Source organism: Gymnodraco acuticeps, unplaced genomic scaffold (assembly GCF_902827175.1).
Source record: "Gymnodraco acuticeps unplaced genomic scaffold, fGymAcu1.1, whole genome shotgun sequence".
NCBI classification, from domain to species: domain Eukaryota; kingdom Metazoa; phylum Chordata; class Actinopteri; order Perciformes; family Bathydraconidae; genus Gymnodraco; species Gymnodraco acuticeps.
The window spans coordinates 2,619,703-2,643,806 of NW_022989843.1; the positions used below are offsets into that span (position 1 = coordinate 2,619,703).

The 24,104-nt window shown below is 39.9% G+C and overlaps 5 protein-coding genes across 7 annotated transcripts; 1 reads left to right on the forward strand and 4 right to left on the reverse strand.

The window, feature by feature from the left end:
- Positions 1–387: 387 nt before the first annotated feature.
- On the reverse strand, positions 388–5,254 carry acaa2 (acetyl-CoA acyltransferase 2). The gene is made up of 10 exons (XM_034237433.1): positions 5,106–5,254; positions 3,609–3,775; positions 3,369–3,497; positions 3,095–3,211; positions 2,821–2,968; positions 2,476–2,651; positions 2,080–2,209; positions 1,885–1,955; positions 1,173–1,327; positions 388–1,078 (listed from the first exon to the last, which is right to left on the reverse strand). Exons 1-10 carry the CDS (start codon positions 5,119–5,121, stop codon positions 997–999), a joined length of 1,191 nt encoding a protein of 396 aa, XP_034093324.1. The 5' UTR covers positions 5,122–5,254; the 3' UTR covers positions 388–996.
- A 229-nt stretch (positions 5,255–5,483) lies between these two features.
- Positions 5,484–7,801, forward strand: mrpl40 (mitochondrial ribosomal protein L40). Its single transcript, XM_034237499.1, has 5 exons — positions 5,484–5,641; positions 5,792–5,875; positions 6,740–6,895; positions 7,115–7,196; positions 7,314–7,801. The coding sequence occupies exons 1-5, from the start codon at positions 5,580–5,582 to the stop codon at positions 7,539–7,541; spliced, it is 612 nt and encodes a 203-aa protein (XP_034093390.1). The 5' UTR covers positions 5,484–5,579; the 3' UTR covers positions 7,542–7,801.
- Positions 7,777–9,907, reverse strand: cunh22orf39 (chromosome unknown C22orf39 homolog). Its single transcript, XM_034237506.1, has 3 exons — positions 9,803–9,907; positions 8,864–9,031; positions 7,777–8,682 (listed from the first exon to the last, which is right to left on the reverse strand). The coding sequence occupies exons 1-3, from the start codon at positions 9,830–9,832 to the stop codon at positions 8,569–8,571; spliced, it is 312 nt and encodes a 103-aa protein (XP_034093397.1). The 5' UTR covers positions 9,833–9,907; the 3' UTR covers positions 7,777–8,568.
- A 213-nt stretch (positions 9,908–10,120) lies between these two features.
- Positions 10,121–13,476, reverse strand: ufd1l (ubiquitin recognition factor in ER associated degradation 1). The gene is made up of 12 exons (XM_034237492.1): positions 13,311–13,476; positions 12,946–13,078; positions 12,795–12,827; positions 12,579–12,700; positions 12,126–12,256; positions 11,960–12,032; positions 11,788–11,856; positions 11,634–11,702; positions 11,512–11,562; positions 11,314–11,402; positions 10,906–10,990; positions 10,121–10,702 (listed from the first exon to the last, which is right to left on the reverse strand). The coding sequence occupies exons 1-12, from the start codon at positions 13,311–13,313 to the stop codon at positions 10,628–10,630; spliced, it is 933 nt and encodes a 310-aa protein (XP_034093383.1). The 5' UTR covers positions 13,314–13,476; the 3' UTR covers positions 10,121–10,627.
- A 210-nt stretch (positions 13,477–13,686) lies between these two features.
- On the reverse strand, positions 13,687–23,854 carry dhx37 (DEAH (Asp-Glu-Ala-His) box polypeptide 37). 3 transcript variants are annotated; one of them, XM_034237480.1, is made up of 27 exons: positions 23,643–23,854; positions 23,306–23,421; positions 23,042–23,211; positions 21,960–22,072; positions 21,510–21,861; positions 21,277–21,425; positions 21,067–21,159; positions 20,667–20,763; positions 20,286–20,399; positions 19,951–20,167; positions 19,585–19,683; positions 19,432–19,502; positions 19,198–19,333; positions 19,025–19,101; positions 18,172–18,404; positions 17,901–18,012; positions 17,699–17,805; positions 17,215–17,403; positions 16,881–17,005; positions 16,095–16,211; positions 15,808–15,980; positions 15,603–15,717; positions 15,241–15,378; positions 15,035–15,129; positions 14,397–14,470; positions 14,205–14,302; positions 13,687–14,115 (listed from the first exon to the last, which is right to left on the reverse strand). In XM_034237480.1, the coding sequence occupies exons 2-27, from the start codon at positions 23,406–23,408 to the stop codon at positions 14,039–14,041; spliced, it is 3,444 nt and encodes a 1,147-aa protein (XP_034093371.1). In that variant the 5' UTR covers positions 23,409–23,421; positions 23,643–23,854; the 3' UTR covers positions 13,687–14,038. The 3 variants fall into 3 exon arrangements, with proteins under 3 accessions (XP_034093371.1, XP_034093357.1, XP_034093365.1); XM_034237466.1 differs by having other exon boundaries at positions 23,565–23,843; XM_034237474.1 differs by having other exon boundaries at positions 23,306–23,843.
- Between the last annotated feature and the right edge of the window lie 250 nt (positions 23,855–24,104).

Here is a 24,104-nt window from a genome sequence, read left to right on the forward strand (position 1 = left end):
GGAGTATGGTTATTTATTTATTATGTGATCCAAAAACAATTCTAAGAGCAGAGCCTTAAAAAAAACATAGTCTGAAGCACAAGTTATGTTTTCAGTTATTTGTTTTTTCAAACTGTACTTGCTATAAGTAACATCTAAATTCCAGACTTTTGACTACTTTAAAAAAACATTTCAAGCTTCTTTGTATTTATGAGTAAGTCACTACAATTAGAAAGCCTACATGTCTGATATCAAAAACCACTCAGTAATTATTTCTCCATGGGTATATGTGTTCAGTTTTTCATAATTAATTTGAAGCTTGTGTATTGCAAGAAAAAACATTTTTTCTGTTTGTCTCATGTTAATCCCTGCTCATCTAGAAAATAACACTTAAAAACACAATTCAACTTTAGTTTTTGAAAATGTTATTTATTGAGAATCTTTGACACAGACATACAAAATCAGTTTCTGCTGGAGCCCTCGCAGGTCAGACATATTTACTGGAACATCTGGTCCCTGATAATGGAGATAGCAAACGTAATAAAGGCAAACACCAGAATTCAGAGTCCTTACTGTAACCCAATACAGACTGTTCTTTATGGAGTTAATAATATGCTACACTTGTGAATGTGATCTAGCTCTGTGACACATTTACACACACAAACAGTCTCTTGCAGTCTGGTAATACAATCACAGAAACATGAGTTTGTTCTTCATCTTCACATAGCTTCTAAGGCAACAATGGACTGAAACATTTATGATATTGTTTTTGTATGAATAGAACGTAAGGAGTTATAATGCTTAGCAAAATAAAAAAAGAATGTTGATCTTTGTGTTCCAGGGTAAAAGCTGAGCAGCAGTGCCTCATGTTAACATTTGCCATTTCACAGTATCTAATGTAAGATTTTATGTTTGATTTATTTTAAGCATGTGTCAACTGTGTTTTATTATATTTGAGTGGACGGTGGTAAAAGACATTCTTCTACAGCATTGCTCTGATACTGGCAGCTGCTTCGTTCAGTACTTTTCCAGGATGATGGCGATGCCTTGACCTCCACCGATGCAGGCAGAACCAACAGCGTACTTGCCTCCTCGTCGCCTGTAGGAACAACAAAGTTCAATATTCAATGCTCCTTAATGTGCAACCTTCGCCTGATATAATGTACATTCATTTAATCAAACGATAAAATTACCTGAGCTCATGAACCAGGTGGGCAGTGATACGTGCTCCAGAGGCACCAAGAGGATGCCCAATGGCAATAGCTCCACCGTTAACGTTGGTTTTTGCTGGATCCAGTCCGAGAGCCTTAGCAACAGCCAGGTACTGAGCGCCAAAAGCCTCGTTCACCTGTGCGAAACAAAATCAATCAAAACTACATATAAAAAAAAGGCAGTTTTGGAAAGCAACTATTATTATAACTCAAGTACAATTTGAAGTTACATTAATTTAGTATTTCCTTTATTTACCTTTAATCATTGAGTTGGATTCTTGTTTATTCAAACATATAATAAACCTAAAATTCCAACAAATTGTGAAAGATTTAATTGTTTTTTAAAAATGTTTTTGGCTTGTGACTCCTTACAAAAAAGCAGTGTCTACTCTGAGCACCTTTAAAGATCTAAGAGACATTATCAGCTGCACCAAAGCAACTTTAGTGAATTATTATTAACAATCTGATAAGGCTAAATAAAATAATACATCTGTGACAGGATACACATCTCTTTGGGAGAGAGTACTTGAAGTATAATTTGCTTATAATACTTCTGTACTTTCATAGTTCTAAACTAGTGCAGCACTTTAACTTGTAATAATGGATTTTCTTAGATTACTGTATTGGTGCTTTTACATATGTCAAGACTGAGTAATTATTTTACTACTGATGAAATGTGTTGCTAAAAACAAACCTCCACAAGATCCATGTCATTGAGAGTCAGGCCGGCTTTTTTAAGAGCTTCTGTGATTGCTGGAACGGGACCTAAGATGTTTTAAAAGAAAACAGAGATACTTAAACCAATGTGAAATACCACAACCATTGATTTAGTTATTCATTTAATTAAAAAGGGCTTGAATTACATCTCAATGACAGAGGTGTTACGTACCAATTCCCATAATGCTTGGGTCACAGCCTGACACATGATAGGACACAATCCTGGCCAGTGGAGTGAGCTTGTGTTCCTTTAGTGCATCTTCACTTGCAATCACCACAGCAGCAGCACCATCAGATACACCCTGGACACCAAGAGTGTTAGATGTAGTAACAGTAAGCTACTCCCATGGTATGAGTAACAGTAGTTAAAATATGTTTGACTTCAAATACAACTAAATGGCACTAACTCCTTAACAAATAAATGGTTGTTTTTAGCTTTAAACCGTTTGAAATGACATTTAAGAATAATTTTTAGTTCGAAGTTAAACAGAAAATAAATGCACCCCAGATCTTGAATAGGAGTCAACAGCATAAGAGTAAACTACAGACTGTATAGGCGTAAACTCACCGAAGCGTTGGCAGCGGTTACAGTCCCTCCCTTCTTGAAGACGGGAGTCAGTTTGGCCATCTGTTCAAGTGTTGTCTGTGGACGAGGGTGTTCATCCTGAGCCATGGACACCTTTCCCTTCCTAGCTTTCACATCAATGGGAGCAATTTCTGCTGTGTAGTAACCCGCCTCATGAGCTGTGAACAAAAACAAAAATCACACTTGAACCATAAACAATGAGCAGAGAAGTTAAAAACAAAAGCCTGTCTTCTCAAAAGAAACATGTTTGGATGTTACCATGTGTAAGGTTTGCAGACCGTACAAATATTTAAAAGATGGATTTTTCTTTAAAGAAACCCGTCTTACCAGCCTTCCACCTTTGTTGTGACTGGTATGCATAGTTGTCAACTTCTTCTCGTGTGATCTGGTATTTCTCTGCCAGGTTTTCGGCTGTGATGCCCATTGGGATTTTGATATGCAGATCAGTCAGACCCGCCCACAAGGTGTCCTCTAGCTGTCAGACAAAGGAGAATAGTTTATTTTGATCACTGCCTCATAAGCTTCTGGTGTTTGAATAACAAGCTATATGTGTCAAGTGTTTTGGTTTTTACAAAGTAGACAAAATCAACCGATCACAAACCTTGAGATCGAATCCAAACTTTGTACCAAATCGTATGTTGCGCACAGCGTACGGGGCCTGACTCATACTCTCTGAGCCTCCGCACAGGACCACCTCTGACTCCCTGAGGCAAATCTCCTACAAACACACCGGGGCTTTTGGTCAGCAAGACAAAGATAAGGCCAAAAATGTGCAATTGATTTATATATGTGCTTTTACACATAGTACATTAGTGTACATTACTACAGTTTATTCTACATTTGGATATCTGCCAGCGTTATATTTGAGTTCTTACTTGAGTACCGTTGATGATTGACTGGAAACCAGATCCACACAGTCTGTTCACAGTGAGAGCAGGCACTGGGATGGGCACCCCACACCTCAGACCCACATGACGTGCAATGTAGGCTGCATCAGCTGAGCTCTGAAATGGGGGGGGGAATGAAAAGGTGAGAACCAATTAGGTATCAAATGAGCATGATAACATTTTCATGTGATGTTAGTTTTGATATGATATTTGTTGGTTTTTAAGTACCTGCATGACATTTCCCACGATGACACTGTTTACAAGTTCTGGTGCCACGCCCCCTGCAGCGAGGGCGGCTTTAGCTGCGTGCTCAGCCAAGTCTGTCGCACTGTGATCCTTCAGCACGCCACCATAGGCACCGAACGGAGTGCGCTTGGCCCCCACAATAAATACACCTGCAAAGAGAGTATTTTAGTACAGCGACAACAACAATACAACCACCAGTGACCCAGAGCCAGATCACAGCGTCAGGGAGAGCTTAGTGGTTCTTCATGCAGAGATGGTCAACACTGCCAGTGCATTGAGGAGCAGAAAATAAAGATACTATACAAGAGGGCATCTAACACCAAGGATTGAGATGGACTGGAGAGAAAGGGGGAGCAAATAATCAAGGTATCCAGCTCTTTTTCAGTAATATCTCTCAGATCCAAACGATTAATGTTCAGGGATGATTGAGTATTATATATATATATATATTTGTAATCAAATCAGATTAAATGCACATTAATTAATTTGCTGCATCAAAATCAATAAGACCATAAAACCGTGATGATTTTAACGGACAAGTTCAAAACAATTGTGGTGCCTTCTTTGGAAAGACATACTGTTTGGAGACACTACTAAGACTACTGTCCTTAAGTATTTTTCAACTTGCCCAAACCCCTCAAAAAAGAAATGTAAAGTTGTCTTAATGCATCAATTTCTTTACCTTGGTTAGTTTACTTTATCTCAACCAGAATTGCATTTTGAGTCCGTAAATTGCTTTGATGATAAAATGTTTAGTAATAAACAAAACATTAGTGGTAGTAGCTAAAGGGCATGATAGTGCTGTTTATTTTATTTGTTGATATGCTATTTAGTTTATGATCATTGTGTAATGTCACACCCTCGAGTACACTTCACCATTCACTGTAGTAATATGAGGGGGGAAACACTAGAGGTCAGCAAAAACAACTCTCAGCCTGTCAAGTTGCTATTAAATAGCTACAAAAGGGCATATTAAGATATTTTCTTGATGTGTGTACCATTGATTTATACAGAGAACAGGCGGACAGTTGGCTGAGTCGTACCCTGTCCTCCTCACTACTTTGTGTGTGGCTATTGTCATTATTGATGACCATGAACACTATTAGTAGGTTGATAAAGAAGGTAACAATAAATTGCTAAACGGTAAATATGATAAATATGAATTGCACTTATATAGGAGGTATTTGGGGATGCTGGCGATAAACACATGGTTATGAACTTGACACCATCTTGTCACCTTTCACCTATTTTGTAGTTAACGCTGTGATCAGACTATACACTTTAACCATCCTCTTTCACATTTCCAATGACATTATATCGACTTTCACGTGACGACATTCTTCTCAGGAAACTATTAAAATCTACACTGCTACATAAAGGTTTCTTTAAAAAAGTGACGTTAGCCCTTTCTTAAAGTCCATCTGCATGCATTCCTGCTTTTATTTGCTTTCTATAGACCTCAAAAAAGTATTTGTTTACCTCGTAGAAGAGCCATGATGCAGAATCAACAAGCCAGCAGTGTCAGGATAAAACTCGTGGGCTGATATATTCTTTCTCTGCACCGAATGAATATCAGTCCGTGCAGAATACAACACTGCAGAGCGACCTTTGGACCTTTCCCCTAAATAGTGGGGCAGCGAACTTGGCACTCGTCAAATAAGATTCGCCAAAAACGTTACATATAACGTCGAACTTAAACATTATGAATTAATTGAGGTAATGTTATGTCTTGCATAACTTTCATTTCCTTATGGTATTTTCAAAGTGTTCTATATGTAACTAATTTTATTTAGTTTTCTGTGCTTTCAAAACACTCGAATGTGCCTCCGTGCGATCGTGACTTTTAGTCAACGTCATCACGTCACGTACGCAGGGAGGACAGCAGAAGACACTACATGTGAACATTTTTGACCCCGAAATTGAGTTTAAACTGAAACAACGCAAGGTGGAAAAATGTCTATGTGTTTGTCGCGCAGTCTCTGCAGGGTGTTATCCCGACAGACCGCTTCGTCAAGGTGAGTGTTTGTAAAGTAAGATTTAAGCAGCTGACTGGGCGCTAGCTACCTGGAGCTAACTCAGCTAAGGTTATTCCCCTATATTAATCTATTGGGGTCAATGATTTAGTCTTTTTTGACCTGTATTCTGTGTTGTGTGTTGCTTTTCAGCTTCATGTTGGGAGAACATCACCATGCTGTACGGACTCCTTGGTTTGCTTCTGTGATGACACTGAAGACATCTGCTTCTCTAAGGTAAGATCAAAAGTCCGAGGTTCACTGTATGTCCATCTGTTATTTGGTCATTTAATTCATTGCAAGTTGTGTGGGAAAAGGCTACTACCAGAACATAAGACAGATCCTGCATTCAAAAGCGTATTTACAGGTCTTGCCAGTCTTATATTATATGTGCCAAACTCTACTTTTAACGTTGTATTGTTTTTACAGTCACTATATTATTGTCATTTTAGCCAGAGTTGATGTTAACAACTAGTTTCCAAAATCCAAAGTCATGTCTTAATTTTGCCCAAATACATATGTTTCAATGGTGCAAAATGGTGAAAAGCAAAGAAACAAAGCTATCTTTACATTTGAGAGGCTGCAACCAGGATATGATGACGTTGCTTCACAATACACAGTTGTTAAAATTGTTAACTGATTTTCTTTCGATCAAATCATTTATTATTAGAATAATTATTTCAACTACAATTCAACAAATGTAATGTCACAGAAAAACCAGTAACCAGCATAGTTTCCTCACTGGTTAGTTTCTGAATTTCTGTGCACCACATCTTATCACTATGCACAGAGGGCTGGGGGTGGAGGGTCAGTATCCCCTTACATGTTAATTGACCAGGGGTTTGATAATTATTAAACCACATCTTACGGTTAAGATGTGTTCTAATTTCCCAGTAAAAAAGTCTATGATATGAGCCAAATGCTAGCGATAAAGTCACAGATATGTGTCCAACCTAAATGTAGAACAGTAAATGATATCGATATAGCATTTGTTGATTCATTTTGAAAACTCTGAACAATATAACAATACTTATCACAGTATCATAGTATTTATATATAGTGATTGACTATGCTGACATAGAGCTATGCATTGTGTTTAAGAGCGGAGCCTAAAAAGAAGAAGAAAGTGTCCCCAATGAGCGAGCAGTTACAGAGAGATCGGCTGAAAAAAAGAGTGAAGAGGCTGGAGAAGGTTCCCCCGGAGCTTATCCCCGTAGAGGACCTCGTCACTCCAGTCTCATGCTTGGATGAAACAAGGTACAGCTCATTGCACTGTGGTCCATAGTACTGTCATCAACCATTTTTATGGAATTCTTTCAACAATCGGAATAAAACAAGACAATGCCCTCCACATTCTTGGTCTTAGTACATTATTGCATTCAGATGGAATAACTTTGTATGTATCATCCATTTTGCTTTACCTAGCTTGCTGACTTTGATGTGTTATAAGTTTGAGTTTTCTCTTCTCTTCCAAAGGGAGCGCTCTGCAGTAAACCTGTTATTTGAAGAGAGTGAGCGTCGAGCCTTGCTGTTGAAGGAGTGGTGTCGATACAAACAGGTCACCACTTACCTTCAACACCTCAACACTTAAGCTTTTACAGATAATTGCGTGTCTGACCTCCATCATATAAAGTAAGTGAGTTATATTTGTGCTCTTCTCTGTTTGGTGGCGCAGGAGCAGAACATGGCTGAAATGCAGGCTGTTGAACTCGCTCTAAAAGCGCAGACGGAGGCACTGGAGGAGCTGAAGCTGGAGTCTGAGGAGCTGTACCACGCATCGCTGAAGCCAGACACTCTTTTATTTCCCTTTACTCATGAAGGCCCTGTCCACACCCCACCAATTAAAGAGTACGAAGCTCCTGATGGGAAGTACAACAACATCACTAAAGTTTACACACAGTGATGGACTGGAAACAGCTGTTTGCCCGGGTCAATTGTCATGTATGTTTCTACACAATTTAAATGATTCAAAAAGCATATGATGGTCTGAAGGACAATTATTTTTCTTCTTTTTCTTGAATTGTAGTCTCCAGTGTTTTTTTAAAGGTCTGTATAAAATGCAACAGCATTCACGAAAATGATGCATAGATTTATTTCTCACATTCATATTTATGTATAAAACAAAACTGAAGAAGAAATAAAGTAAAAATGTTTTTTATTGATCCAATTTGTTCAGAATAATTTTCAGCAGTTTGTGTCTTTTCATGATAAAACTATAACCAAATACACATGGTAGAAAACTGCTAATGCTAAACTCCATATGGGTTGGACAGAAAAAGCTGAAGTCAATAATACATACATTTCGTACAGTATATAATGTGTTCATTATGGAGGAGTATCTACAGCAAGTAAAAGAATACAGTGCTTTTGAGAAGTGTTGGTAGGGTAACTAGGGCCAACTCTCCGGTCAGATGCCATCAAAAGTGTTAGTACACTATAGAGCAGCGTCATTACCCAGGTCATTCTTAACTTGGATGGAATATATTAAATCTTGTGAATGTATCCATAGCATAATTAGACCCGTAACTCACCTTTTTTCCTTACACTTTTCTAAACCTGAAAACAAGGCGACTAATTTTTAAATGTCTTAATGGTGGGTCTGTTAGTGCAGTCAGCCTTTGTGATTCAGTTAAAACAAGCTTTGGAAAATGTAGTACTAATGACAGGAACATCCCAACACTGATTTAGCAGAGACCGGTTATTATCTAGTTGAATGGACACTTATCACAATTGACCATGAGAGGCTGCTGTTGACACATCTGTTTCCATACAGCAGCATCTACTGAGACAGTAGAGCGATGAACAGTCTCTCCGGCACGTGGTTCGAAATGATTTTTTCCGGTGACAAGAATATCAAATCTTCATGGAACTTGGTTGCCATGGGACCGAGACAGGAGGTTGATAGGTACAGTTCAGGAGTCCTGAGGCTTTTACTGGTTCAGGGGCAGGTGCCAGTCTCCGGGGGGTACTTTCCTCAGTTCCCACACTGGGGTAAAGTTTCCCTGCTCTGCCACTCTGTCCCGCTCACTCTTCAGCAAGGCTTCCTGCAATACACATATATTATTTATTCAAAGGCTGATTTTCATTTGAAGATTTATTTTTCCAAGAGTTATTTCCGACAGCCTGGACTGTGTAAAAAGTTTGTTTTGATTATGTAGAATGGCAATAGTTTATCCTTGTCTTATAGGTTTAGGACTTTTAAAATGTGACCTCCTGCAGCTGTACCTTAGCCTCGACACTTCTGCGTTCCTCCCACTCTCTGCAGTCATTGTAGTCATTTTTCCACTGCTGGCAGGATGGAACGGTACCGTAGGTGTAATAGTGGTGAAAACCATTACCCCAGCTTACACAATGTTTGAATTCCTCCCAGTAGTTATCACAGGCTCGGGGCGGCTGTACCAACAGAAAAAAGCAGTGATCATCATCCAGCCAACTTGACACATTACTATCAGTCTCAGGTGTGTGACTGCATCACTTTTTCTGGTTACACTTGACAAGCTCATGTTAAATGGATGCAAAATGTGAGCATGAAAATGATTTACCTGAAGAAAAGTAAACTTATGAAATGTCATTCAAATTATTGAAAATATGATATTTCTAAAACTTTAAGAACCAGGTCATTCTGAATATCAAACTCCAGGAAATAAATACATTTGACTTTAAAAAAACTACGCAATTATTTAATATCATAGATATTGGAATTAATTACTCATCCACTGACTTTATTTTTGAAACGTTTACTTAGTATAAAGAAAAATAAACATCCTGAAGCTAAATCAGGTCACTTATGTTTAATTTAGACGAACCAGTTTGCTCAATGGCAAATATAGTATAACAAACATAGTTGAAGTTTTCCAAATGTATTCTCAAAGCAATTTTAAAATAAGCAAATAATAAATACCTGAGTTTCTGCTAAACCCCCACTTCTCACTGACTTACATGTTATTGGTAGCTAGCAGCGCCATATAGACTATCTATATGGCGCTGGTAGCTAGCTAAGGTTACTTGGCAATTTAGCAACGACAGCTAATCACCTTGCTAGGTATTTGGATCGTTGTTGGCACTTTTCACTCATTATCAGAACTAGTCAGAACAAGGCAGGATAAAATAAATTAAGACATTCATTCAAGGCCCATATTTCAAAGATAATATTTGATAAATTACCCTCCACGCTGCTTTTGCAGGTCGATCCATTGCTAGCTGGGCTAGCAAATACAGAATATATACTTCCGGTTCGATTTTGTTTCACAATAAAAGCCCAAGAATACAGTTCAACAGCTATAAGCTTCAACTTAAAGCTACAAAACACTCTTGAAAACATAATGAAACAACACGAGTGATTAATACTAGTAACATTACTGATTACTAACTAAACATCCCATAATCATAGTAACAATTGTGATGGATTATTTTAAAGCAAATCATATCAGTTTCATTTAATTTCCTTGTCATACTACAAAAATAACCTTAAGGGACAATTCATTCATTTCAAACACAGTTCTTTATTTGTCTATAAATAAACCAAGGGAAACAGGATGAAAAAATGAAAATCAGGCCTATTACTAAAAAACCCAATCATAAAATGATGTTAAAAACCAAAGAATTTAGCTATCATTGCTTCCATTTTTATCAAAAGAATGCAAATCTGGATAGCAGCATATTTAAAGTAAATAAAAGGGGGGAAATACTCTCATATCACAATTATACTTCACAAGGTATTCTTTGTGTTGGTGGTGTGGTGATATAATTATTTTTTATTTATTTCACAAACTCCAGACAGCATTATAAGGAGCTCAGCTTTTGTTGAGCAACATGTTACTGTCAGACCTTTAATAACATCAAATCCCAACTCAACAGCAACACCATTTCAAAGTGACAAAGAGTGAAAAACCACATGGATCTGAAGTTCAGTTTTTTACTTTGCTGTTTAGGGGGACAATGTATATTGCGAGTCTCTGCATGCTAGCCAGTCTCTCCACGTGGGCTCCTTCAAGGCTTTCTTCCCTTTTTGCGTAGTGACTGTCCTTCTCCAGAGAAGGCGATGAATCTGTTCATTTCATCCTCCTTGAAGGAAAAATAGAGAAAATCATGTATTCAGAGAATTCAATTCAAATAAATAGAATAAATCACACAAATTGTTTAGATGAAATGCTATGAAGAAAACTAGTTTGGTAGAAAAGAGCGTGAAGAAAGTAATGCTGAAATATTGCAAATAGAGCCAAGTTAAATATGTAAAAACATATGATGATATCCATCGCGTTTCTTACCTCATCGAAAGCTTTCCTGGGCAGAGGCCTTGAGTTTCTGATGAAGGTGATTCTGCCAACTTTGTAATCGTAGTTAGGAATGCCTCTGTGAGATGAAGGTTTAGAGCTAGTTAGTTATTTACACTGAAGGCTTGTAGAGTGGTTCACTGCTCAGTGATGTGTTGCAGAATGAGCATTAAACAGGGCAACAAAAGGTTCTGCACACAGGGTGGAAGGCTCCAACGACAAAATCCTGTTGACTTTTTGTTGAGCTAACCAGGGCTTCACCAACATCCCGGTTGGCAAACAAAAGACATCTCCACTTTAACACTCAAACATTTTGCAGTTCTCATCACGAAGTTACCATTATGTTACAATATTGCATTTTTAGACACTTCATTTCCTAATGTAGAGAACACTGAACATCACCTTTTGATGTCACTTGGGTCAAGAGGTACAGGGCTGGGCTCTATCCCTTTTAATTTTCCATCCAAGCGATTGCCATTGCCGGTAAAAGCCTGAGGAAAGGAAACCGATGAGAAGGTATAACATTAGCTTTAGTTATTACGGTTATCAGATGTGATAAGGACATTTATTTGTCTCTAACCTACTGCACCATTTACTCACTCTAAATCCCAGATCCATGTCAGCGTAACTAGTGGGATCTGCTTCCTCCTCCTGTGAAGAATTGAATTTAATCAATTTGTTCAGAGTAAATTGTACAGGTACTTTCAGGCTTTGGTCCTTACTGTTGGTTCCTCCTGGTGCTGAGGTCGTCGCTCAGGCTCTTTGTAACCCAAAGGAGCATCAAAATCCACCTGAGAAACAGGGTGGAAACACATTTAAACTGGAGGAATAAACTGAATCATTCACTGTGGTCTTCGATTGTATTATGAATCTTACGTTCATATCGCACTCGATGATGGACACTGCTTTATCTGGCTTAGTCTCCATGACTCGCAGCTCATAGATCTGAAACAATAAACCGATTACATTAGCAGAGATATAAGGTAGAAAGTAATATAGACAAAAACATTCACATATTAGTCCAATACTACTTTTCAAGCTAATTCACCTTTTCATTGTAGTTGATAGCGACAACGTCACCAGTTGTCAAGCAGGCAAAGTTTCTCAAAGCATTCTCCAGTCTGTAATAAAGTGACAACTTAGTTAATCTTTATAGTTAAACATATAAAGAGAGAAAAAAAGCCAATTTAACGTTCATAACAGATATTTCTTACACTGCCTTGGGGTTTGTAATGTCCAGGAAATCAGGGCTCTGTGGCTGGAACTTTGAGTAGGTGGCCACCATCAGGTTAACGCTTTCCACTTGGACCAGACCTCCTTCTTCTAGTAGAAGATTCTGCATCATCTGTAACAAACAAAATAAAGCAAATCATCAGCTTTCCTGATGTATAGTCTTATGATAGATATGTATTTATTTATTTGTATGAATGTCTGGTAGACAAAGGTGTGGTTAAGGCAAGAGGCAAGGTCAGAAGTGTAGTCAAAGTTGGCGTGAGGTGATGGCTTCTCGAAACAGGAAAAAGAGGTTGCTTTCACCAAGGTCACATCGTTCACATTTAATTCAGCATTTAGCATAGGAGCTTAAAATGACATCCAAAGTGAACAGAGTGCATTTAATCAGTAGCAGAGAACAATTCCGTTATTGACACTTATCCTGTTCCTCTCACCCAGTGTGGCAGGTAGCAGATTCCCTCGTCTGCCACAAACTCCAGTACGCCACAGTGTGTCATTCTGTCTGAGTTCTTGTTGGTCAGCTTGAACAGCATTGGATAGGTGATGTTAAGCCTGCCTGTTCAAGGAAAAGGAGCAGAAAGGTGAGACTCGTGGAAGGTTTCTACAGGACTTTTATGGTGAAAAGGTGTTTGATTTTATTTTCCACTTACTGAGCTGGTCGAGAGCTGAAGGTGGCATTATGACTGAAAAACAAGCCGTTTATTAGAAAATACCTCGCTATGTATTACACATTCTTATTATTATTCTGTTTATTTTATTTACAGCAAGTACAAGGACATATTTTGTGTCAATAATACTTACTTTTGCCTCCTTTCTCCACGTCTGAGCGGTCGTTGGGACCGGCCAGCATGGACACCGAGTAGCATCGGTACTGAGTGGAGAAGCGGTTCTGAAAGCCCCGGGACAACGGGTGGTCGAACACGTGGAACGAAAACTGTGGGACAAACCAAATCCTTTATAAAACAAACATGTTAATCTGATAGCCTTTACGTCAACTTATACCATGAAAGTTAACTCTTTGGCTACATGAACGCAGGGATCCAATCCCATCATGACAGGGCAGCTTGTTGTTGTTAGCCGCTGGCTAGCTAAACTGCTCCAAGTACGGTTTGTTTTTATATAAATGTATCGTCAACGTTAGACAGAATCATTGAAGTGTCACTCACCATGTCGACAGTTTAGGTCTTTAGTTGTCAAACTACTCAAATGACAATGTCTGTTTCTATTTTCCTATTTTGAAGTTTAACGTTTTAAGCCGTGAATTTCCACTGTTGTCTTCCGTCTCTTCCGGAAGTGGACGAGCAGCCTCAAGGAAATGACGACATGAAAGACGTTAGCCAATCAGCAGTCCATTTGAAAACAAATATATATATTCGTGTTTATATATTTACACACTCATATTTCTCTGTCTTCACATCATCATTAATATTCTTCATAACTAGTCAACTGTCATTAATGTGACACAATGATTGGTAATCATGTCCAACCAGTTACACACATACATACATACATACTTCATGAATAAATGCCACACCAGCCTCATTCAGAGCCACACAGTTTTAATGAGTCTTATGAAGACCAAATCAGAAAAACATAATTGACAGCAGGTCACTGATTACAAGTTAAAAGCCATTAAAGAGCACTAGATGAAAACTGTACAAGTCACAGATAGAGTACATACAAAACTGAGAAAAGGCAGTTGTGGTGTGGTTCAAATGACATTTTCAAAATCCAGAAGTCTGAAGATGCAATTCATTTTGACATTTTCAAAATCGAGAAGTCTGAAGATGACTTCTGACGTAAAGAAGGGAGTTCTACCGATCTGAAGATCAACACAAATATCTCATCAAGTGTGTAATAATGTTTTCTGCCTTCTTATGTTAGATGAAAGCCTTCAGATCGGAGGCCAACTTTTGGCTACTTCTTGATGCATGGCTTCCGGTAACCACTGGCAGTATGCAGACAACAGAACTGTAGGAAGAGAAACATACACTTTCAAACAACAGAATTAAATGACAAGAAGGGTAATCGAATAAGACACAGGCACATTAAATCCTCACATTTTTCGTCATCTTTCCAGACAGAGAGGAGGGCATCTCTGCAGTCTACCCTCTTTGACACCAACACTCCCAGCAGAGCCTCCGTCCTGGGCTGCAGCCTGAAGAAGCAAAACACAACAGTAGGGCAAAAGTTCTTCCTTTAAACAAGGCAGCGTGTTGACCGCAGATCAGTGTGTGAGAGTATCAACTTACTTTGCCCATGATTTCAGCATGATGGATGGGTTTGAGAGAAGGTGGGTGCCGTTTTTCTTCAGTTTAGGACAAACCTGCAAACCCGACAGAGAAGATGTTACTACAAACAAATGACTAGTTTCTATAATTTTCACAGCTTTTTTTAAGTTCTTGCCAGGTTTTAATTGAATTTTAGCTTCTTATTTTAAACTTTAGGATATTTTTTTGGGTGGAATACATAGAGAACCATGCAGATGGATAAAACATGTCAGTATAATCCGTTTATTTATATAAAAACAATAATCTAAAAAGGTATGGTGTTAAAATATTTAAGAACGTTAAAAACATTTCTGCCCTTTGAATTTGATATACACTATGTATTGTTTAGATTTGTAAAGATTCATTTATTTGTCTTATTGCATTGGGTTTGGTGTTGGGATGATAAGTGTAAACTGTTTTATTTGTTTAATAGAGTATATATATTTCTTGAATACGCTTAAATATTAGTATGAAGACATCTTTTGCCAACAGCTGGAGATCCAAAAAATCTGAAAGTAAGGAGGAGGCTCAATCGTTATTGAGGCTACTTATACTACAATCATTTAATTATTTAGGACATTATCAGTGACCAGGACTGGTTTTAGGTTTTCTAGCAGTACCTGTCCCTCAAGCAGAAACTTGGAGAACAGTTTGTAACGCTCCAGTCCTTCTGGATATTCCTTCTCCACTGCTGGCAGCGGCCAAGCTATACGGACTGCAGGAGAAACACAACAATTACATAATGTAAGCAGGTTGACAATGGTAGCTCTCAATGTATTTGATACAGTAGTTTCTGAGCTGTGGTGCTCAGCAGTAGAAAACGTACAGAAGGTGCTTGAGCAGTGACATTTGATGGTGCCGGTGGACGAAGAGAACCACGGTGACGGAGACTCCAGAGGGGAGCCAAAATGACAATACTGAGGCAGAAGCTCTGGAATCCACTCGGCTTCTACTGCCGACACACCTGATGGAGACGGAAAGACAGAAGACAGATTTCCCCAGGTGAGACCATCGGTCTGCAAATCTAGAGGTTTCAATGCAGACTACTCATAACACATTTCGTTCTGCTGTAACCTGGCAGTTCAGAAATTTGTCAACAGTATTTTCACCCACATAAAAATATTGTTGAAAATAAAAGTTGCACATCTACAATAATTAGGAATTATAATTGGCTGATTTCACATTTACCTCTCATGTACATCTTTGTGGTCTCCATGATCTCCTGGTAGACGAGGAACTCCGGCAGCGTTTTGAAGAGCGCAGAGTGGGGATGAATGAAAACCGGGTCGTCCAGAAGAGGCGTCTGTTACCAAACACAGAGAAAGGTAAGAAGGTGAAGAAGAGCAGTGATAGACTCTCCTTAGTCACAATTACAGGTCTCAGAACAACTTGCCCTGTATGCCATCTTCCATTTTTGGTCGAGTATATCTTCTGCCTGTGCTCGCCGTGCGAGATGGTCTCCCAGTCCAGCCAGGACAATCTGCCGCAAGCACACCACCTGATGCTCTGTGGGCGGGGCCATCTTTGGATCCACAAACACTCCCACCTCTGGACACACCGAGTTCACTGAGGAGAGAGAATGTCAATGATTCTCTTGTGTCTGGAGAACATTATGTGTCAGGTTTTCTCTGTGTGTGTGTGTGTGTGTGTGTGTGTGTGTGTGTGTGTGTGTTAGTTTACCTGCATTGGTAAGTTGTCCTCTGAGCCTCCTGATCTCCACCATGGCTTTATACCTCAAGCCGTTCTCCTCGCAAAACTTCGGAGTACAACCAGCAAATTCACAAGCTCCCACAGCACCTGTTGTCACATGTATACAGACATATTAGTAAAACCCCATCACTGTCATGAACACCTTCTCTACAATATTGTTTGTATATTTATGCATTTGTAAATCTAATTAAAATGCTGCCCTTAACTCTGTGAAGTCTAAATGTTTTGCTTATGCATATTCTCTGCATCAGTTTCAGTTAGACTTCTAATCAAATGTCTCCTGATGTTAACTCTCACCCTGAAATCCTAGCTCATGCTGTAACCTGGAAGTAATGTGTGTTTTTGAACTTCGTTATCGAACCCTAACGCAGCGTCCACACGGCGGCGTGCGTTGAAGCTTGCCGGCGGGCGTGTCTGAAACTCGACCAACAACCAATCACATGAATCTCCCGCCCCGGACACACAAGCAGCGGTTTGATTGGCTAGAGCTTGTACTGGCATATGATTTGATTGGCTGACTCTTCCGCCGAAGCTTCAAAAGTTGAACATTGCTCAACTTTTGAAGCGAGCAACGCGAAGCAACGCTGCCACAAAGCAGTTCGGCAAAGTGTGACGTGACCTCATTCAAAGTGAATGGGCAGAAACGTTGAAGCTTCACGCCGCCGTGTGGACGGGCCGTAAGAGGTTTGACCTAGAAAACTAAGCTTCTGACTATAAATTCGCCAGCATTTCTACCTAAACAAGACTTAAGCTTACCCAGCATGACCATGAGGTCCCCCAGTAGGAGTGATGCTCCTTGCCCAGCCCACAGCCTCCTCATTTGGTTCAGCCGAGCTCGGCGCTGAGCAAGCTTCACGCTCTCATCTTCACTAGCAGCAGTTCTAGGAAAAAAAAAAAAAGTTATGAGTAAAAAGGCTAAATGAAGTATGCAGGTAAGAAGATTAAATATGTTGCATGTCTTCCTTTTAAAGTCATTAAAAAAGTTTGTCATAAATCTGTGCCTTTCTGAAGTAACAATTTCTACAAGCAAGAATTTGGTAGTTTTGATATTCTACAAACAGATATCATGAGTGGTAACATGTGTCCTCACCTGTCTAGGTCTTCAAAGATCTCCCTGACTGTCATGGCTGCTACCACAGCAATGACATAAGGAAGGCAGTCCTGCTGCTGACCAAGAGCTAACATTTTAGCGTAGCGTGGTGCCACAGGGAACGAAGCCATTGCTCTGCCCAGGGGAGTGATGGGGCAGCTCAGTCTTGCTAACTCCATCTGTTTCAAACTTATAAAAAAAAAAAATAGAGTTAAGACAAGGGAGATCACACTGGACAAAAAAGAAATATGAACATAAAAATGCTTTGATATACTCTAAAATGTCCAAATACAACTGAATATTCTCTCAAATCATTTCAAATCAAATCAAACCACTTGCTTTATTTACTTTTTTTCTGTCAGTATCTAAGCAGAAACCACTATCCCTCAACTTTACCTAAACTGTTATAATAAACACTTATTGAATCCAGGTAAGCCAGTTGTTATTGTTTAAGGCAGGGAGAATGATCTTCAGATTTAGCTACCTTCCAGTGCGAGGCGGCTCTTTCAAAGCTCCCAGTGAGACTAACAGCTGCTCTGCTGCCACAAGAGCCTCTGTAGAGGGAGACGTGGGGAAGGGGAAATTCACCACCTGCCCAAAGAGAAAACATGAAGCTGTTTTGAAAAGGTGAAGCATTAAAATAAGAAGAACGCTGGTAAGTTAGAGTTGTTCCTCATTTTACTGACTTTATCTATGTTGAGGTCCTTCATCTGTAAAACCAGGTCCTCCACAGGCCGGCGGGTGATCTCTGCTTCTGAGAACAAACTGAAGTCTCCAAATACTGCAGACGAGTACAGCCTGCAGGAACAGAGAGAAACATTTGTGAATCCTCAAGTAAAGAAATGCACATGAGAGGCAAGCAACTCCAAATGAATTATTCTTTAAATCAAGGTCGATGTAATTCAGATAGGGGCTTTCAATAATTCTGTGTCACAGTCACAGTTTTCCAGTCCTGACCTGTAGCAATGTCCCGGCTCTGTTCGTCCCGCTCTGCCTGCCCTCTGATTGGCCGAGGCCTGTGAGGTCCATGAGATCTTGAAGGACGACACTCCGGTCACTCGGTCATAGAAACGTTTCTTAACACGGCCACAGTCGACCACGTACTTGATGCCCGGAATGGTCAGAGATGTCTCGGCCACGTTGGTGGCTACCACACACAGACGAGCTCCAGGTGGAGGAGGCCTGAACACCTGCAGTCAACAAACACACACACAAAGATATCCCATGTTACACGTTGTTTACTGTGGTGCGTCGTGTAGTGCTCCTCCAGCTTCAATACTTACAATTGGTATGGAAAAGAGAGTTTTTGACTGGGGGATGATAATTGTGATCTTTGAAACTCACCTTGTAACGTACATTAATTATAACTAGTAGTATTATTATTATTATTAGTAACCATTATTACAGTAAAATCACTCTTTCGCACCACAACATACACCTTATCAACAGTCCATGTTGATTCATAAAAAAAGATAAGTCTTTCTTGTATATTAGATCTTCAATTTAAACTTTCTAAATTTCCCTTTGATTACTTTTAGCTCAAGTAAAACAAAAAAAAATGCTGTTTCATGAATGTAATAGTTCCCTAAATACTTTATGGAATATGTTGATAGAAATGGGGCCAAGCAGCTGCATATTGAAACATTATTTTCACAAAGTAAGCTTCGGTCCATAGTGGACATTTATAAGTATAAATCTTTAAGTCTATCCAGGACACCGAAACATGAGGGAACCTGTACTACAGTCTCATCTTCACAAAATATTTTACTGCAAAAAACAGGATTGTTTTGACACAAGATATTAATCTCACCTTGGCCTGCTGCTCTGGGTCCAACAGAGAGTACAGAGGGAGAACATAGAGAGGAATGGAGGGGTCAGCCTTCACCTCTGCAGAAACAAAACACAGCAGAAGACACACAATTAGTAAAAGCCAACATTACATCCAACTTGATTTAAAGAAAACAATTATTTGTTATCACTTGCCTGTGCTGGCGGGATCGTCTCCGAACTCCAGATCGGAGCCGCCATACTCTTCGTCTCCGATCCCCGCATCTCTGTCTTCATCACCTTCATCCACCGGGAGGGCAGAATAGTTATCCAGATCGATGCGAGGCAGAGACTGTAGACAAAGGTAACAGCCTTAAAATGTGCACACAAGAAATATCAGCAGAAAAATTGAAATTAGTTTTAGGGGCATTTCACTCAAAGTAAACTCACAACAGTCTTCTTCTGTTTGGTCTTCTTAAACGTCCTCATTGCCTCTGAGGTGTCTGCGTCCTCATCTTCACCTAAACACAAAAGAACGTAAGCATATATAGTCAGAGTTGTGTCATGTGTTAGTTGAGCAAACAGGAGTTGTGTTAGACTCACCATTAGTAGTGTTACCCCTCCTGAAGGGAAAAGCTTGTCTCAGTTGTCTGCACAGATTGTTAACCTCTGCCTGCCCGGTCAGAAACACCAGGATACCACCTGAAGGACAGAGATGTGGCATTAGGGTGGTGGTGAGGGTGAAGGTTAAACTCCAGAAAACTGCTTCACAAACACATATATTTATGCCTACTAGCTACAAAGACTCATTTCTTTCTTAAAAATATGTAACTTTCCCCTGAATCTACTTGAATAAATAAGAGTTCATGTTTAAGGTCATGTAAGAGCCCCAATACTTCAATTCAGTTTTGTTGTAAACAAAGCAAAAGTAGTAAGTATAATATTTGGGAAAACATGTCTTGTGTGCACCTGGAGGCAGCATCCGGTGGATCTTGCAGGTTTTTTGGAAAACTTCTCCGGTGTAATCATCCATCGGGGTGCGTTTGTTGAAGTGTATAGAGACGGGGAACTGGCGAGCTTCCACCTTAATGACAAGTGGCGGCGTCCGGAAAAGCTTTGTGTTCTCTGTGAAGTCCTCCACTCGCAGAGTAGCCGACATGACCAGCAGCTTCATGGGCAAACCTTTCTGTAGAGACACGAGGGGGGGGGAGCAGGGAGACCAAATAAAGAAGGTAGGTTAATATATTGTCAAGCATGCAGTCGGTAATATTAGCTTTAAATATATAATAAATACACCCTCTCACCTTGTTCCTGAGCGGGACAATACGAGACAACAGTCCAATGAGGATGTCTGTGTACACACTCCTCTCGTGCGCTTCGTCTATAATTATCACACTGTATCTCTGGAGCAGGAAATCCTATCAGACAAGACAGAGACACTGAATATATTGAGGGAACATCAGGGGAATACAAATAAATGAAATGACAATAAAATGCTTTCCCATTTCTCTAAATGAAAAATCCTCTACAGAGGAAAGGTCCAAAGAACATGCTGTGTGCGGCTCTCAGTAGAATGAAGGAGAGCAGTAGTTACCTTTATTTGGAATGGAATCAGAAATACCAGTAAGCTAAAGTCTGTATTGTTTACTAAATGTTTTTAAATCAATGGAAAACAAAGAGGATACCTTCTGAATCTCCTTCAGCAGAACACCATCTGTCATGAACTTGATCTTGGTATCGCCGGTCACGTTCCCCTCATATCGAATCTGGTAAGACACCACCCTAAACACAAACGCACAAACACGTATCATACAATTAAGTCTGTATACTTTCTAAAAGTATAGAAAAGTCATTTCTAGATAAATCGACTTAAAATGTGGTCTAATCTGAATTAGAAATACCAGGGGGAAAAATGGTTTAATGTCTATCCCAATTTCTAAAAAGTCAAAGCTGATGTCATTAAACGTCTTTTTTTGTTACCCAAAATCCAAGGATATTCAGTTGAATATAACCTAAAACATAGTTGGAAAATCATTGCATTGGTTGTGAGAAGCTAATGTCAAACATTTCTGGATTGAAAATTACCGTGTTGACAGGTTCATCTCTTTAGCCACTCTTTGGGACATGCTGACAGCTGCTACCCTTCTTGGTTCTGTGATCCCAATTATTCCACTGCCACTGCGGAAAATCAGAACGATGAGATTACCATAACCACAAGATACCACAAATAAATATGCATCTATATGTAAAACGTTTTCCTAAAACAATATCAGCACCATAGAGAGGATGCCCTACCTGGCATAGCCGGCTTCATACAGAAACTGAGGCACTTGAGTTGTCTTTCCACTTCCTGTCTCTCCACAGATGACGATAAAGGGGTTTTCTCTCACTGCCTCCATGATGACCTGCTCGTCCGCCAGCACGGGCAGCTTCAGACGAGCCTCCTGCAGCAACAGATTGAAATATGTTAAGTTACCTCACAAAAAAGACCCATCTGTCTGAGTGGCACGCTTTTTATTTTCACCCACCTGTATTTCTGGTAATCTGTTCACAGGAATGAAGACGGCCGGCTGCGACAGCATTTTGTTTTCAACTTTCTTCCGATTTGATATGTTCTTCTCATTCTGTCCATCTTGTTCTGTTTGATGTGGTTTTTCCTGCACCTCCTGTTTGTCTTCTGTCTCCTGAGGTGGAGCGGCCGTCATCTCTGTGGTCTCAGTCACTTCTTTTTCCTCCTCCTCCTCAGATGAGGTGTCTAGATCACTGCTTTCTTCTACCTCATCTTCATCTATCTCTTCTTTCCATTTTCTTTTTCTGTTTGCTCCACTGAGACTGCTAATCTTTGGCGCAGACTCTCCATCTTTTATTTCATCTGGTAACCTAAAAATAACCAGAAAATATAAAGACCACCAACTTCACCTTCTCTATATACTTAAAAAGAAAAACATGTTGCTTATAGATGACCTTGGTGCACTTACTGTTTGGTCTGGTAAAGTTTATCTCCTGTTCCCAGTTTGGACGTGGTGTACAGCAGCTTGAGTTCAGACTCTGGGACCTGCACTTCGGCCAGTTTGGTCAGGATGTCTGCTCTCTGTGCGGGACAGACAGACGGACAGGTGAGTGGGTTAAGATCTCTGTTGGCAGCCACTAAGTGATATTAACTTTCGATAATAAAGGTATAACAATGCCCCAAAGAATGAAAATACATGTTCCTCCGATTATTTAACATTGAATGGCTGTTCAAAGTTGGGTTAACCTGAATAAAAAATATGGTAAAACCAGATTAGAGCTTTGTGTGAGCCCAGGGTTTCTCACACATAGACTATACTTGGGCGGGCCGCCCAGGTATATTAACGGCCGCCCAAGTATATTTCGCGACCCATTTCGTTTTTGTTTTTTTATTCGTCCGTGACCACGACGCCATCTGCGATCGATTAACTTGTGGACAATGATCCCTCGCTCTACGCCTCCTGTACCCAGTCCCGGACTGGCCATCGGGAGGACCGGGGGGTTTCCCGATGGCCTGGCCTGTTAAGTGGCCTGCCTCACACAGGGTGACTGGCTGTCTACATGATGTGGCCTGCCGACATGGCCACTGTCATACAGATCATAAATCAAAGCCCTTGATTGATCTCTCTGTGTCATTCAAGCTCGGGATAACCTCAGCTCAGGTGAGGTAAAGGACTCTCTGAGTGTTTAGATAGTTAACTTAGTCTAAGTTCTCAGTGGGTCTCAAACGGTTTGGTCACCATTTATGTAAACACATATTTCCATTTGAGAGGGTAGTGATTTAAAATATGCATGAATAAAATAAAAAAAAGTTAACTAGGTGAAAAAAGGTAAGATACACTTTTCGTACCGGGGAGCATGCCCCCGGACCCCCCTAGAGGATTTGAAGTCCACCCCCACTTAAAATCACATTGATAGGTTCCTAAATACATTTATCATTTTTTTAAAATAGTAACCCATGTCCATATGTTTATTTGTGGGTAGTAGATTTAAACTATAGGGCTATCACTATGGGCCCTGCCTGTGCCTGCAGCATCCACCTGTGTCTCACCTGAGCTTTCTTGTCTTTACGCTCCAGCACTTTCTGCAGCTCTTTCCTCTGCTTCTTGGTGAGGGGCTTCTTTCTGGAGAGAGGCGCCAGTGAGCCTTTCTTCTTCTTGGCTTTGTTGGCTGTGAGGACCAACGGGTTGCTCTGGTCTACTCCTTTAAGTCTGGACCCATCTGATGAAAACACACGTTACAAGCCAAACTAATTTACCTATCAATATAGACCAAATAATTTCACCAGCTTACAATGTTCTCTTCGAATGTTTACCTTGAAGTTCTACAACAACGTTTGTCTTCTCTTCCTCAGGTGATTGTTGGGTGTCATTTTGCAGTCTTCCCTTCCAGTTGAATTTCCTCCTTAGTTTTCCCATTTTAAACTGACGTCTGGAAATAAATGAATAATCAAATGATGTATACAAAACCACCACCTGATGACTTGTGTATAGCACCACGAGAAAGCTAAAAACGAGTTAACTTGATCTTAGTAGCCTGAATTAATCGTTATGAATATCAAGTGAAGTACAAACCTTTTGTTTGTATCAGGTGAAATTACAGCCGGTTATATTTGAACATGTAACGTTTGAAAAATATTGCCTTGAACACACCTCACGTGTAAACACACAGCAGTCCATCAGCTATAAGGGTCCGCCGCTCAACCCTTGACTGAGAAAGGTTCCGCAACAAAGAACAAATAATTTCCAATACAGTCCGAGTCAAGTTAGTTTACCTTCGTCTTAATTATGTTTTCTTTATTAAACCAGTAAACAGAAAAGTGACTAAAATGTTGTTGTTTTTTCTTTTGCTTACTAAATTGCCAAATACATCTTCTTTGGAGCGAGTGTGGAGGGGCTCTGTCGGAAGTAGGCTACTTTCAAAACAAAAGCACTTGATGACAGATAAAGGTTTTGAGATATTGTTGGAATTACAAGAGAGGCCGTTTATACATGCTTAAATGCCCCCTCTCAGTGGCTATTTTGGATAAGACTAGCTTTGATGAGGGCTTTCCTAATTCAGTACATTTGGAACTTGACGGATTGATAAAACCACCAGACTCAGAGATAGTTTTA